Raw genomic sequence first — 14,761 nt, forward strand, 5'->3', positions numbered from 1 at the left:
TTCTCTGGATTCAGCCGTCATCACACTGTATCATATCTCAGGTTTAATATGCAGAATGTTAACAGTGAAGGCTCATTTTGTACGTCTTTGTGCCTGTTTTCTTTGGATGCATGACTTGATGTTGTGTTGTTGTGTCCGGTTCTGATCCATTACTGACAAGGTTTCCTATTTGCTATCCACCTCCCTTTCTTTTTTCTCTTTTGCTTTGTGCCCCCGAAACGCCTCCTTGTCCCCCTCCTTCCCCCCACCCCCCTCCACATCTTGCTCTTTTTGCACCTGCCTTCCTAGGTGTAAACAGGTGCACGCCCCCCTCATACCCGCCCCCCCAGGACCCCCTCAGTGCGGGGCATTATGAGGTAACGGAGGACATGGCACAAGGAGAGGTTTTTGAATTCAGTCAATCCAAAAGAGGCCAGGCTCCTTTCTGGCAGAATTTTAGTAGATTAGCTCCATTTAAGAAATAGAGATTCACAGACTCTTCCGAAGGACCAGCTATTTTTCTTAGAAGCACTAAACACTGGATGATCAAGTCCCTTGATGAAGGAAATTATGACAAACACACATACACACGAGACTTCAAAAGGACCAATCTTAATACAAGAGTGTGATTGGAAGCAGCAAGAGGACTGAGGACTTGAGAAGTTGCGGGAAAAAAAAGAAACTTTACAATTCATATATATGTTAGTAACATTCTAAGTTATCATGCTTCTCCAGCTGAGTCGACTGTCATGAACTCTTTCCCTCGGATTCTACATATTCACATCATCTGAATGTCCTGGAGTTACTGAGATTGTTATATTGTTTCATTTTGAATTATCTGGAAAGAAACACAAGGCCAAGCCAGGGCATTCCTAGTAGTATGATTGTTTGCCAAAATGCTGGGATCTTGCTGCGCTGCTGCTATGTTGAGATTGCTCGCTGCATTCTTCTGAATGTGAGATCAAATAATGACGGGGGGCCTCGGCTACCAGCTGCGGCGTCTGAAGGACCTGCGAAGCTCGACTGTCAGCATCTTCTCTGAGTTAGATCCATTCTGCCAACGATCACACACTGCTCAGGCAATCTCCGCTTCACTGATGTCTGTGTCTGGATCTCACTCTCTCAAAAGCTTCACACTCCTCTCTCTAGCTGTTTGCATATAGTAGCCCTCTCTTCACCAAGTGTGACGTTCACAGAGTTTCCCTCTCACTCTGCATCCCTCTCTCTCTCTCTCTCTCTCTCTACCTTCCTGCTCAGCCTCTATGAGTCAGTGGCTCTCAGAGGCAGAGCTTCATTCTTTTGGAAACCTGCCATTGGCCATGATATGATGGGTCAGGGAACAAATCAATAGTTGAAACATCAATAGAATATTTACATCCTTTCACCAAACACTTTTGACAGGGTATTCATAACCTATCACACCGTGAGGGGGGGTTGAGTTTTACGGAGAGATCGCCGCTCAGATGAAACAGCTGGGAGCAGGAGATAGGCAGGCTGCGGCCCACCTGCCTTGTATCAGAGCCCCCCACGCCCCCACTCTCCCCAGAGACCACCCCTGTAGCACTGTGCTGGCAGCTCACTGGGTGTTTGGAAAGAGCACAGCCTACCTCCAGAAAGAGCTCAAAGTGAAGCTGATGAATTGGCCAAGGTGTAAAATAATTTATCTTTCTCACGTCGGCTGTACAAAAAAAAAAAAACAGACTTCCTCAGCTGACTTAATTCTTTCATATTGCTCACACTGTAAAAAAGCACAGCACATAATATGCAGTCTATGGCGTACTTTACTTGCACTTGATTCGCAGCGAGCCAAAACACGCAATGTCACCGATGAGAAATGAGAAAGGAAGCGTAAACCAGCACAAGGGGAAATGGTCGGAACAAAGAGGCAGATATTTAAAGTGAACAGGACAGGCATGTCAGCTGGTCGTGCGACGGAACTGAAAGAAAGAAAGACCCCTGCAGAAGTGTGAGCCAATAACCACAGGGAGGCAGAAAGGTGAATTTAATCTGTAGCATGCAGGTGTCCTCTCTGACAGATTCTTGCATCTCTGATGACTGCAGTTTTAAATCTTGGCACTCCTCCCCGTCACGTCGTTTTCCAGATCTGATCTAATGTTCTGGCGGTTAGCTCGGCACTGTTAAATGATTCGCAGAGGACTAAGGCCTGGTTCAATCAAAACTGTACCCCAAAAAAACTGCTGTGAGCGAGATCCTGTGCTACTACAAAGAGAGGGGTTAGAAAAAAGAAGATCTACTGATTTAAAATCCCATCATGAAGGTGTGTTTTTATTATTTTATTTCTACTGTTGGCATGTAAGTGACACATCTCTCTATGCTTTGTGATCATATTTTGACCTCAGATACAGATGAATACATTTTGTGTTTCTATCACCTGATGGACTGTGCATATACAGTTTGACAACTTGTGCAATGTGAAATATTATGATCTTCACTACTCACTCCAATGTGATATGAAAGAGTTATTATATTGTTCTGTGTCATTCGTTTGCCTTCTTAAAGGCCTTATAACCTATTGGGAAACAAAAAGACCTTTTCGACTTGCTTTGTATGTCGTGTAATTTATGTTTTGGTTTCAGTAAAGGAAGTTGAGAAACGGGTGAGCTGGTTTGCTGGTGTCTGTAGAGATGGCTCCCGGTCAAATTTTTTTTTTTTTTTGGAAGATCACTCCCCGGTCTGGCACAGAAAAAGAGAAATGGTTCCCAGGCCAAGATAACCTCAGGTCCCGTGCTAAACCCACCACCACTCCCTAACCCCCTCCCCCTCCCTCTCCATTCCCCTATTCAACACCACCACCAGTTCCAACACACAGACGCAAGCATGCAGGCAAACACACACACACACATAATCATACGCACTTGCTGGCCCGTTCTGCTGCGTAGAAGAGAGATGCTATCTAACAGTGCCTTCCAGCATTCCACTAGTGATTATCTATTCAGTTTCACAGGCAGATTTGAATTAGTCATGTATTTTCCCTTCATCGTGGGACTCGCATCTCTCTCTTTCTCTCCCTCTCTCTCTCTCTCTGTCTATCTCTCATACACACTGGGAATTCCTCATTCCCCAGTGCATGAGATCCACTCGGACAGAAACTCAAGAGGTCAGGCCTTTTTCCATACGAGTAGACACTGTGCTGTCTGACTGACTTTCAAACACCTTGTTATTCTATTATATTCTATCACATTTAAAATAGCAGTCATTTTAATTGCACACAGAAACAAAGAAGTGAATTCTGATTTTAAACGTTCAGAGACTTACGTAGATTTCCTTTACTATCTATTTAACATGCTGAAAGTTTAATTTGAGTATTAAAGTAGAAAAACAGCTTTTCATTAGCAAAGTTAGGTTTCACATTTCAAAGTATACTAATAACCGTGAGTTACGGATCAAAAGAAGACTCATCTATTTTAACCTTTCTCAGATACACACTGTAAATAATGTACAAAGGACAGATCATATATTTGGATATTGGTATTTTGCGTTGGGAGACGAATGTTGTTCCAGTTCTAGCGTGCGGTAGACCTCAGTACCAGGTAAATGCATGCTTGTGGCATCCAATATTTTGCATGAGACTTAAGACAACTCTTAACAAGATTGTTTAGTTTCATTTTTATCTCCAATGGGGATTCTTTCGTCCCCACAACACACACACACACAACCATCGCTTTGTGAAGCCATGCCATCGTCACCTAAGGGGAGTTCTTTTTTCTCTGTCCACCTGTCTCCTGCTCACTGCTCATCATCACAGGTTGTAGCTTCTGTTTTTTATTTATTGTCGAGTAACGAGGGGGGGAGGACGTCTTCCCCCTCATGCTGTATCAAAGACTGAACTGTTGAGGTGAAATGAAAGGCACTGATGCTCTCTTTTTGCCCACATATAATGGGTTCATCTTTATTCAAATATTTTATTTTCTTTAAACTCTAACTTATGCTGTTCTGGTCAAAACTGCTGGTTATTATTTTAGAAAAAAAAAAAACATTAACCGCTGAGGCGAAACGGGTATCATTTTTCTATGACAACGGTGAACCAAATAGGAGTGAGCACTGATCATGGGTGTTCGTGTATAGATTTGTAGTCGAGCTGAAGAGCTGAATAAATGCAGAACCTCTCGGGAGGAGCTAAAAATAAACATAATCCTGCAGACACACACACACACACACACACACACAGTACTTCATTTTAATTCATATCATGCTCTTGTTTCTACTTAAGAAATGATTCTTTGAAGTACAATGATGTGACAGTAGAAATGACTTCCTCACTTGTATTTATTAAAAGCAGTATTAAGTAGTTTCCTTTTGCCACATTTGTTAAGAGGTTGTAAATATTGCGTTTATCTTCTATAATTATCTTTCTGACCTTGTCCTGAGAGCTGAGGGGACAGCATTTTTTCTCTCCCTCTCTCTCTCTCTCTCTCTCTCTCTCCAAGTCATAAAACCAAGACAGCCAAGTTAGCAGAGCGTCACTCGGATGCATCAGAGGTTGCTCAGATTTACGTAACTCCTCCGAAGCACAGGGAGTGCATGAGCCGCCCGGCGTGCTCGCTCACATTTAGCATCGCAGCATCTTTAGTAGGAACTCCTCGCGGCTGGTTATGCAGTCATGTGTGGTTGCAGAAAAGACAGGGTACAACAGAGTCTTCAACGAGCCATATACTGATGTGGTGTTCAATGACAACATGGTTACCAGAAGACTGACATCCCAATTCTTTGGAATCTATTCATTGTATATTACCATCTAGTTTGAGGTTTGGATTTTTGCCTAGCACTGAAGAATTTACTCACAGTATCCATATCCTTTGTCACCATATGCAAAAACGTGTCATTTTCTTTCTTGCTGGCCTTTGAGTTTTGATTATTTGTTGTAGAAATTAAAAACCTGAAAAATAATGCCTATTCAATCCAGAAACTGTGAATGGGAGAGTGGAGATGTCAACTGTATGTACATTATATGTTTTGATGTAATCAGAAGCACTGGGAATATGTTGTACTTTGCTGTAAAAAAATAAATCCATATCTGATATAGCTGTACTTTTGTTCAAAAATAAATCCTCTACAGAACTGTGGGCCGAGGCGTCGATGTGTGAGCCGGAGCATTGTGCTGGGTCCTGTCGTGTGACATCACTTCCTGTTTGTATGTCCCATTCCTGACAGTTGACGCATTGGATGTACTTTGGAGGGAGGATTAGGGCATACAAAAGAAAAACAGTCACATAAACAATTTTCAACCAACTTCCAACTGCCTGCAAAAAAACTAAAAACCAAGACTGTTATCAATAAGTAATGAGACTTATGCAGTTCTTTACTCCCAGTTGGCTGTGCTGAAAGTGTAGCTGGGTAACTCTGCTTGCTTATGCTCTTAAAGTTCACAGATGTAAGCCTGTTTTTCAGCTAAGATCTAAGAAAGTGGGGTGCAAAGCACACACTCTGTCTGTGTCTGTGTGTATGTTTCCCCTGATGTGTCTGGATGTCTGAAAAAAAAAAGAAGCAGTGTGAACACATTTGATTGTGTAATGTTACCTGTGACAAAGAGGGAGGTAGAGGTGAGGCAAGAGGCATTAACAGATGCTCAGAATTTGAAATAACAAGCCCCAGTTTGGAGAAGGTGTTATAAGCTGTGTTACTGTGGTCTCTAGTGGCCGACCCCGGTGTTACACTTCCCAAGGACACGGCAGATTTTCTTCCAACATGGAGCCCTTCAGAACAACCATTAGAATTAAAACACAGCATTGAGCTCAAATATTTCAACCTCCAAGGTATTTAATAAATACATAATTTCAAGTCACAAAATGTCAACCTTTGTGTATAAATATTAAAACAAGAATTTACAGCTCTGGCAGGGTAAGTGACCTCCAGATTAGCCAGAGAAAGTTATTTCGTCCTACTCTTTGGTGTACAGAAATTAAGTTAAAAAAAAAAAACAGTCTGGCCATATTTTCTGATGCTAGCTTGAGCATCATATGAGTTCAGAGGTGTCATGCTTCAGGTAGTTCCTCAGGATAACAGGAATATCCAGACTGTCAATGGCGGGCTCCTTTTTGGCAAAGGGGAGGTGTCTTCGTATTGCTTGCCGAGTCTGTGACATCAGTGTTTTGGGACAAACTGGAGCAGAAACAGAAAGATGTCAAATTAATAATCATGAGAATTTTTTCTTTTTTTGGGCCTTTAATTGAGAGATAGGACAGTGGATAGAATCGGAAATCAGGGAGAGAGAGTGGGGAGTGAAGTGCAGGAAAGGAGCCACAGGCCAGATTCGACCGCCGGCCCGGAAGACCACAGCCTCCATACATGGGGCACTCGCACCAACCACTGCACCACCAGCACCCCAATCAGGAGAATTTCTAGTCAGTGTTATGCAAATCAAACCAGCTAAAGTGTCTCACCTCTCTCTTTGAGCAGCAGTGCCAAAGCTTCATTCTGCTTCGTAGTCTTGTCAATGATCAGTGTGGGCAGATACACATCTGCCCCAAAGTCTATGAGAAGCTGGATGTACTCCACGCCGCACCCATACCGCAGACACACTTCCAGAACCGTCTTTGGCTGCTTAATCCTGGCCAGCATCTTCTCGTCTGTGCAGTTGTAGTTTGGGTTGGCCCCATGGAGCAGGAGCAGCTTAAAACAGCCCAGGTGTCCATACACAGCGGAGATATAAAGAGGCCCTCTGCAGGCTGTGGCATTAGAGGCCCACTCGGGGACTTTGGGTCTGACATCCAGCTCGGCTCCAAAGCGCAGCAGCTCTCGGAGGATGTCCAGGTCTCCCTCACGGGTCGCTGTCAGCACCGGGGAGCAGTTGTTGTACTGGCTGCCATTGGGATCGGCTCCGGCCTTCAGCAGGGCGACCACACAGTCTAAATGTTTCCCACTGACAGCTGTGAACAGAGGAGTCTGGGCCTTCACATCCAGGCTGTCAATCTGGATAGACCACAACAGAACATCAACACGATGGAACAGAAAGAACACATCCCTGACAAGTTGTGTGTTTGATGATACAAAGACTTGAAGATACAAAGGAAGATTCCCTTAGGAGCGCAATATTTATTCCAGAAGCTGAAGTAAGACATTTTAATGCTGTAAACTACAAATGTACGTATTTTCATATGGATTACAGAACATAACAGATTTAATTACCCAGAAATACTAAGTGCTTCAATACTTTCCATGACTATTATTATCAGTATGCACATGTCTTTTTGTACTTCTCAGATAAAAGTGTACCTGCGGTTTATCAGAGCAGCTCAATGAGGACAACTGAGTGTTGAGGATATGAGAATTAAAACATAGTATTGAAGTCAAATGCACTATAAATGGGTCATTTGGTTATAAGTCATTTTATCCATTACTTGTTAAAGAGTATTGATCAGAGCAGCTTTAATACTGTTAAATAGTGAAAATAAGAAATACTATCTTATATTATATTACCCATTTATTATGCAATATATGACATACTGTGTCATAAACAAATATTGATCCCATAGTGATAAATAAAGATGGTTACTATGAATCTACCAATCCATCATTCAGAAGGTCTTACTGACATTTTTAGATTTTGGGTATTTAAAGTATTACCTCCAGCTAGAAATAAAAGTCTTCCTTTTGGTTCCCAACATTTTTAGTAATTAAGAGAAGGGCATCATAATTCAAGAGTGTCATGTTTATAAAGCAATATACAGATGTGTTTCAGTTTTAGGTTAATTGATGGAACAGCTTTAGTGATGAGCTGAAATTGTGGAGTTTCAAATAAAAACTAAAAATGTCAACTAGTGATGATAATTATTAAAAATTAACGATTATTTTGGATAAAATCTGCTCTTGTTATTTTCTTTTATGGATTGCGGATGTTTTGGATTATAAGGATTCTAGGACAGGCAGATATCAGGGTTTGGCTTCAGGCTTTTCTTTTCATTTATTGTCCTTGTTTGTTTGAATGTGATTGTGTGTAATGGACCAGTGTAAACATGTAAAGTGGTGATATTTTGATTCACACACATTTTTTAATCTATTAGTTCTTTGGTGGTGGACCAAAATAATATTATTCATTAATTTCAAAAATATGTCTTCTTATTTCTTCATCTTCATATTTAATGAAAATGATCCGCAAAAGGATTTTAAACCTTTAACTCATTCTCATAAGATTAAGAGGTTAAAAATAAGAGGTTAAGGGTTTTGTGATTAAAGGCGGTCTTTATAGAAGCACTGAGTAGCTTGTATCGTAACTAGGGGTTAGAATAATACTGGTTAACAAGGTGGGAACAATGGACTCTTAATTACATGAAATGATTTTAATGTCATTTCATTCATCGTTTTACCTACTTGAAAATCGTTTTTCTTAATTAAGAACTTCTAAGTATCGTTTCTTGAATAAGTGTGAGCATCACTTACATCCTTATCTCCTGTCATCATAGCTCATGTTAAAGCTCCTGTGAGGAGTATTTAGCTGGTTATGAAACTCAGACTGAAATTAAAACTGATGTCTCTTCATGAAATATTCAAGTAGATTAGACCCTCAGAGACTAGGTTGATTATTTCTATACAACTCATGCCTGTAAACGCTGCTATGGGTATATAATTGTCAGACAAAAGTGAGTTACAGAACGCTGCCAAAACAGCATTTTAAACTTTCCACACCAAAGGTTCAAAATAAATGAGAAATGTTAAGAGAAAGCAGGGTGAGATTGCCCTTCAGAAAACATTGCTTACAGATGTTTCGGACAACATTTATTGAAGAGGAAATATTTGACTTTGTCCACAGGGGGCGCCAAAATCAACAGAAAATGAAAGTCCTTCAAAGGAGTTTACAGTCTTTGTTATTAAATGTGCTCTGGAAAATTTTGGGTTAAAAAAAAACTATGTCTGTTCTCCCCAAAATGCTTTTGGTGATCTCTTTTTCTTCTTCACATGTTCCTTCAGGTAGCCAGTAAGTATCTAAAACATCAAAGAAGGATGTAATGACCTCTTTCTGGTTTAAAAAAATTGGTTGGCTAAATACAGTATATATTTATGGTTATTAAATAGGAAATTGAAATGACACCCACATGTATATTTAACAGTGAGCTGTTTATATGATGACTCAGCAGGTTATTTTAATGAAAGCTGCTCAGCGCCTCAGTCAATGATCTCAAAGGTGTCTATATTAAGTGCCTCTTGCATTTTTACCCTGTTGGCTTTTTGGATGTACTTTTGTCTTTTTACTGTCTTGTTCTATCTTGCCGCAAAACCAATTGCCCTTCGGAGTCAAATAAAGTTGAAGTTGAGCTGAGGCAGCTTCAGTGTCCCCCCCCCCGCCCCCTCTACACCTCTAAAGATCCATCTCCTCGCCCATAACTGATTTCTATACAATAAAAAAAACCTCTCTATATCTCACCTCTGCACCATGCTCCAACAGCAACTCCAAGCACCTCAGGTGTCCCAGAGCTGCAGCAGTGCGCAGGGGGGTTACCGGGACCCCCCACCCGCTCCGAGCATTGATAGACCTCCTGTAACTCTCCTGAGACAGCAGCTCAGAGAGCAGAGTCACGTCGTCGCTGCTCACGGCATTGTTCAAAGCCTGGCACTGTTCATTGTCCTCATCCTCCTCCTTAGGCTGCAGCAAGGAGAAGATCTTTGAAATGTCCATCAAACTCATGTTGACAGCTTGGCCCAGAACCATAATGTTACCCCAGGCTAGTGCAAGTCAAAGCAATTCCATCTGCAAAGGCCAAAAAGAGCAGAGGAAGATGATAATACAGCCAATGCACCACTGACATCTTCTTGGCATTTGAGGTTATTTTCACTGGGCATGGTTTCTGTATCCACAGAGCAAACACATTCTGGAATGATACTTATCATGACCACAGATAGGACAATTTATGTTTGTTTACATAACTAATGTATGGAACACAAACAGGCATGATGAAAATAATGCACATGGCTTTGATGACATACATGGATCCGTTTTTGCTTAACGATAATAAAAAAAGCTCTTCCACTAATGATCCACAGAATTTACTAAACAGAATCAAAGTGAAATGGTCTGAGCCGAAAGCAGCCAACTGGATTTAACTGCAACAAGATACTTACCTCCACTAACTGCTTGCTGATGTTTTATCCAGAGACACGAGAAGAAGAGAACTATTTCAGAAGTCCACAATGAGTCATGAGAAGGAATGAAGGAAAGAGAGGTCCTCCAAGAAGTGTGTGACGCTTCCACAGTGGACTAAAGTGTAGTATGGTTTGTGCATGTAGGTGACTCTGTGTGTGTGTGTGTGTGTGTGTGTGTGTGTGTGTGTGTGTATGTTCACAGACAGAGTGGGCAAAGGCTGGGGGGTAGGGGGGCTAATTTTAGGCCACAGATGGGCCTGGCTAAACTTCCATTCTTGGAGGGTCCAGGCACAGGTTTATTATTAGAAAGGTGATAGGAGTGTGACACTCAGGCGCTGATTGGTGAATGTGACTGTCCCTGTGTCAGGAATAAAAACAAACAAGAAATGGAGACGTCTGTGTCTCTCTGCCACGTTATAAATCAAGAATTAGAAACACAACAGCCCACATTATAGGGCTGAAGTAGATTGGCTGAAGTTGTCTGTCAGTTTCCTGTTCTGAACCTGCTTCCCTGATTCACACCGAGGCCGCCATTTTGGTGTCAGCTGTGTGACTGTCAGACGCTTCAGAGGAGCAGCCAGTCAGCTGTTCCTCTGCCAAACCTACCAATGTCTTTATACTGTCCCATGTTTAGAAGGCATGCCGGCTGCGACACATCACATTCTCTCAGCAGATGGCACATAAAGTCCAGATTCCTGGCATTGTTCAAATACACGAGGACATTATTCATTTCTTTATTTCAGCACACAGACATGGACAAGTAAGACAGGTAGAAATATTTGCTCTAAAAGATAACATCCTGACTGTTTTCAATTCAATGCAATCTACTTTATTAGACCCTCTTGCAGCATCTGGTCTGGAGCAGCATGTACACAAAAAATCCTGAATACAAACACAGTGACGTTCAGACAACACATTATACAAAAGAGCTTAGAAAATAAAAATAGGACCCAAAAAGAATACTAATGTTAAACAACCAGACTGAATACTAAATAAAAAGATCATTTTAATAAAAGGACAAAAAGGATGTGCGGTAGTTAAGGGTTAAAAAGTCAGTAAAAATATAAAACCTAAGGAGTATTTAGTATTCTGATTGCAGAGGGGGATGAACGAGGGAATGGTCCCAAAATAACATCTAGGCACTTAAATGCTGTGTGTGCAGTTTTGTTATGATAATTATTACATTGTAAAAAGTACAATTTATCTATTCCCTGAAATTATGACAATTGACAACAATACATAAAGGCAAACCTCCGCCTTAAGGGAGAAAAAAATGAAGAAGAAACAGCATTTTCTGTAATGACTGTTTTATTTAGCTCATTATTGCACATCTTTTATTTTGTTAGAATTAAAGTCTTGGGAGGCTAGTTACTTGCTTTTCACAGAGCTTCCTCTGTTATCCGTGTGATGTTTAAAATAAAATAAAACAGTCATTTAATCTTTGAATTACACATAAACACGCTTGTGATTCCCTTGCCCCCGTTGACCACCAGATGGCGGTAATGATACGCAGATGTCAGGAAGTGCAACTGTTGAAGACACGAAAAGAACAGGGCGTGTAAACATTTGTGAAAGGGAAAGCCATTTTTGACAAAGCCATTACTAGGATACTTTTAAATCAGTTTAATTTCACAACAAAAGGGGTTTGGCTCTTAGTAGAAGTATTTCTGTTGTCCGGAGCAAACAGCAGCACCTTTCGTCCCCCTCGGAAGAGAAGAGGAGGCGACACAGAGGGGGCCGGGGGGGGATGGAGAGGGGCAAATGTGAGAGACAAGTAGATGCCGGGGACGAGATATCACCGAGAGGGTAACCTATGGTAACCTCCCTCACCCTGTCTGTACAGCACAGGAGAGAGAGAGAGAGCAACCCTCCCTCCGCCTCAGTGTCAGGGCCCCACACACCAAGTAGTTCCCCCTTCAAATAAGTTCAATGCTGAGGCTCAAAACTTTGAAGGAAGAGCTGAAGCGGGTCAGCAGGTCCTTCTCATGTGACTCGTGAATGCCATGTGGTTGTCGTTATGGAAGAAAATAAAGTCTGTATTTCTCCACTCATACGGTTTTTTTTTAATGTTTGTGGCTGGCGGCGGAGGAGGAGCTCCGTGATCCGGTTGTCTGCAGCGTGTGTGAGCAGGAACAGGTTTCTCTGGCCTTGACAAGTTTTATCAGAAGGAAGAAGACACAACTGAGCAACAAGCCTGTCGTTGACAACTCGTATAGAAACAGTTCCCCCCTCCCCTCCCCCCTCCCTGATGAAAAAGACTATTTACAGGAATGTGCATGATGGGGGGAGTTCGTGCAACAATCTCACAAAGCCCTTCGATGCCCCTCACTGGATTTGGGAGGAACTAGTTGGTGTAGATATGCAGGTCACAGCAACCTGAGGTTGCCGTAGCAACGACTACGGAACGTGGAGTTGCCCTGGCAACAGATGAAATGAGGGGTTACCCTGACAAAACACGCTACAGGAACTCATTTAGCAAGCCCTCGCTGTCCTTTTTCAGACAGATAGCTGCAGACATGACAGGCACAGTATTAACACAATGAAAGGGAAACTGTTGTGGGGAAGTCAAACATATTCCTACCTCTTTATTTAGAAGAACAGGCTCATCCCATCCATTTAGACAATAAACAATAATCCATACACTGATGTCATCACTTCCTCTGAGTCCGCTGTGTTTATGTTCACACTGCTGAAAAACACAAATGTTTTTCTGTTTTGTTTTGAATGTAAAAAGGAGATAACAAGGTTATAACAAAACAGCCATTTATTTCCCTAACACTGTATTAAAGTGAACACAGAACAACACCATTCAGAGCAGATGAGCGGGGTTTTTTCTTTCCAGTTTGTGGAAACGTGAATACTGTAAACATTAAAACAACATTGTTTTTTATTTGACTTTTCAAATAAACCTGTTTAATTTTAATAATGGCACAAAAATACACAACGAACAGCCATAGAAACACGCATGCATTGCATAAAAATATACACAGTACAGTACAATATCTAAGGGAATGAACAAAAGCATCATGGGTAAAAATGACTGGACATTTTCATCAATGTCCTTTTTGCACTATTGCAGTTACATGGTTAGAGGCTAGTTAGCTACTACAGGCGTCATACAATGACAAACACATCCAAAGCACTGATAAAAACAACAGAACGAACAATAACAGACACTTGATCAGCTCGACAGTTTATGCAAAAAGGTACCAAGACAGTTTGTTAAAGTGGGGACTAATTGTGGAAATGACCCTGAAGCAATTCTCTGTTACTTCAGCCATATCTAGAGATGTACACGGCTGATCTTAGATCAGTGTATCTGACCAGGTCCCTTTAAGTCAAACGGAGGCTGAGGGAAGAGGGCGATCTACTCATCTGGCTTCCTCTTGGGCTTCTTTGGGTTGCGGGAGCGGCTCTTGGCCTTGCACAATGGGCAGATGGGAGCATTACGATGAATCTGCTGGTGGCAGGAGAGGCAAGCCTGGAGAGAAGGGGAGACATTCAGCATTCATGTTCTCACAATGTTGACATCAGCAGGCGGCTTCATCAGGTTGTTCACCTGAGTGTAGGAAGCTATTTTATTATTTACTGTACTTTGGGTTGATGTCAGAAGTCAGAAGAATAGTTCTGTGTGAGTATAAGAATATAGACAGTATTCCTCATCCAGGTGAAAACTGGATTCTTAGACGCAGAGCAGCAGCCACATGGAGGAGTCTGATGTTAAACTGACTAATTACCAGAGCAGATGCCCCCCTTTTTTTTAAGACTTATTTATGGTACCTTTATTGTAGAGACATGACACTGGATAGAGTTGGAAATCAGGGAGAAAGAGAGCGGGGAATGACATGCGGGAAAAGGGGCCACAGATCGGATTTGAACCCGGGCCGTCCACTTGGAGGACTATAGCCTCCATACATGTGTCAGAGTGTGTATGCATCATGGAGAGCTGCTATACCAATAGGAAGACAGTATTTCAGTGTGTACGCTGACTTTGATTCAAACGCTGCCTCGTCTTTTCTCCCTTTATTCTCATCGTGTCTCTATTTATCGTGTAGGTATCAGCTGGAGGCTGCATGTAACATCAGTCAGAAAGTAAACAGCAGTAATGTTAGAGCCTGTTAAACACTGCAGCTGGAAGCTTAGCAAAACAAAATCTGTTACAGAGCTCCAAAAGCTGAAGCTACAGTTCCTAAAAGACGCTCCCCGTTTGTTAGGAGATTGTAGAACCGGGCTTATGTGTTTATTATATCATGCTGCAGTTTATGCTCCTACACAGACGCGTCTCCCTCCTTTTTTGCTCCGCAGCGGTGAAAACAAAACCGAAACTTAAAAGTAAAGTCCGCAAAAACAACTCCATCTCGGTTATATGCAACTGTTGTGATATTTTTCCAAACCGACACGCTGTGAGCAACAGTTAACTTATCTGCATAGTGTGCACAGTTAAGATGAGCCTACATCTCAGATAGCGACACGGAGAGACGCTAACAGTCGAGGCAGACAGAGCGGAGCTCAGACAGACAGTGATGAGAGATATAACCCCGGTGTTTCAAATGTTGCTGTCGGTGTTTTCTGCTCTCTCTCAGTTTTTAAAAGTTACTTATCAAGCCTCTCCACCTGAAGCTCACCTGTTGTGATAACTGAATTTATAGGGATTACGCTAAACAACGTTACAAAGCAGCAGGCAGGT

General features: G+C 41.8%; 3 protein-coding genes across 6 annotated transcripts in view; 1 reads left to right on the top strand and 2 right to left on the bottom strand.

The window, feature by feature from the left end:
- Nucleotides 1-5,020, top strand: part of LOC132982434 (rho guanine nucleotide exchange factor 9) — a 44,534-nt gene extending 39,514 nt beyond the window's left edge. For all 4 annotated transcript variants that reach the window (XM_061048930.1, XM_061048931.1, XM_061048932.1 and 1 more), the window contains one exon: nucleotides 289-5,020. In XM_061048930.1, coding sequence (XP_060904913.1) covers nucleotides 289-464 — 176 coding nt within the window. In that variant the 3' untranslated portion in view covers nucleotides 465-5,020. The remainder of the gene's footprint in view (nucleotides 1-288) is intronic.
- Nucleotides 5,021-5,082: 62 nt separating this feature from the next.
- On the bottom strand, nucleotides 5,083-10,238 carry LOC132982436 (ankyrin repeat and SOCS box protein 12-like). Its single transcript, XM_061048934.1, has 4 exons — nucleotides 10,054-10,238; nucleotides 9,359-9,682; nucleotides 6,381-6,909; nucleotides 5,083-6,099 (listed from the first exon to the last, which is right to left on the bottom strand). The coding sequence occupies exons 2-4, from the start codon at nucleotides 9,641-9,643 to the stop codon at nucleotides 5,954-5,956; spliced, it is 960 nt and encodes a 319-aa protein (XP_060904917.1). The 5' UTR covers nucleotides 9,644-9,682; nucleotides 10,054-10,238; the 3' UTR covers nucleotides 5,083-5,953.
- Nucleotides 10,239-12,820: 2,582 nt separating this feature from the next.
- Nucleotides 12,821-14,761, bottom strand: part of zc4h2 (zinc finger, C4H2 domain containing) — a 185,741-nt gene continuing 183,800 nt past the window's right edge. The window contains exon 6 of the mRNA XM_061048948.1: nucleotides 12,821-13,555. Within this exon, the coding sequence (XP_060904931.1) occupies nucleotides 13,442-13,555 (114 nt within the window). The 3' untranslated portion in view covers nucleotides 12,821-13,441. The remainder of the gene's footprint in view (nucleotides 13,556-14,761) is intronic.

Source organism: Labrus mixtus, chromosome 10 (genome assembly GCF_963584025.1).
Source record: "Labrus mixtus chromosome 10, fLabMix1.1, whole genome shotgun sequence".
In the NCBI taxonomy this organism is placed as follows: domain Eukaryota; kingdom Metazoa; phylum Chordata; class Actinopteri; order Labriformes; family Labridae; genus Labrus; species Labrus mixtus.

Coding starts and splice junctions, on each gene's coding strand:
- LOC132982436 (XM_061048934.1), bottom strand. CDS start 9,643: ATGGTTCTGGGCCAAGCTGTCAACATGAGTTTGATGGACATTTCAAAG. Junction 6,910..9,358: donor TGTTGGAGCATGGTGCAGAG/GTGAGATATAGA, acceptor TGGTCTATCCAG/ATTGACAGCCTGGATGTGAA. Junction 6,100..6,380: donor ACTGCTGCTCAAAGAGAGAG/GTGAGACACTTT, acceptor TTTCTGCTCCAG/TTTGTCCCAAAACACTGATG.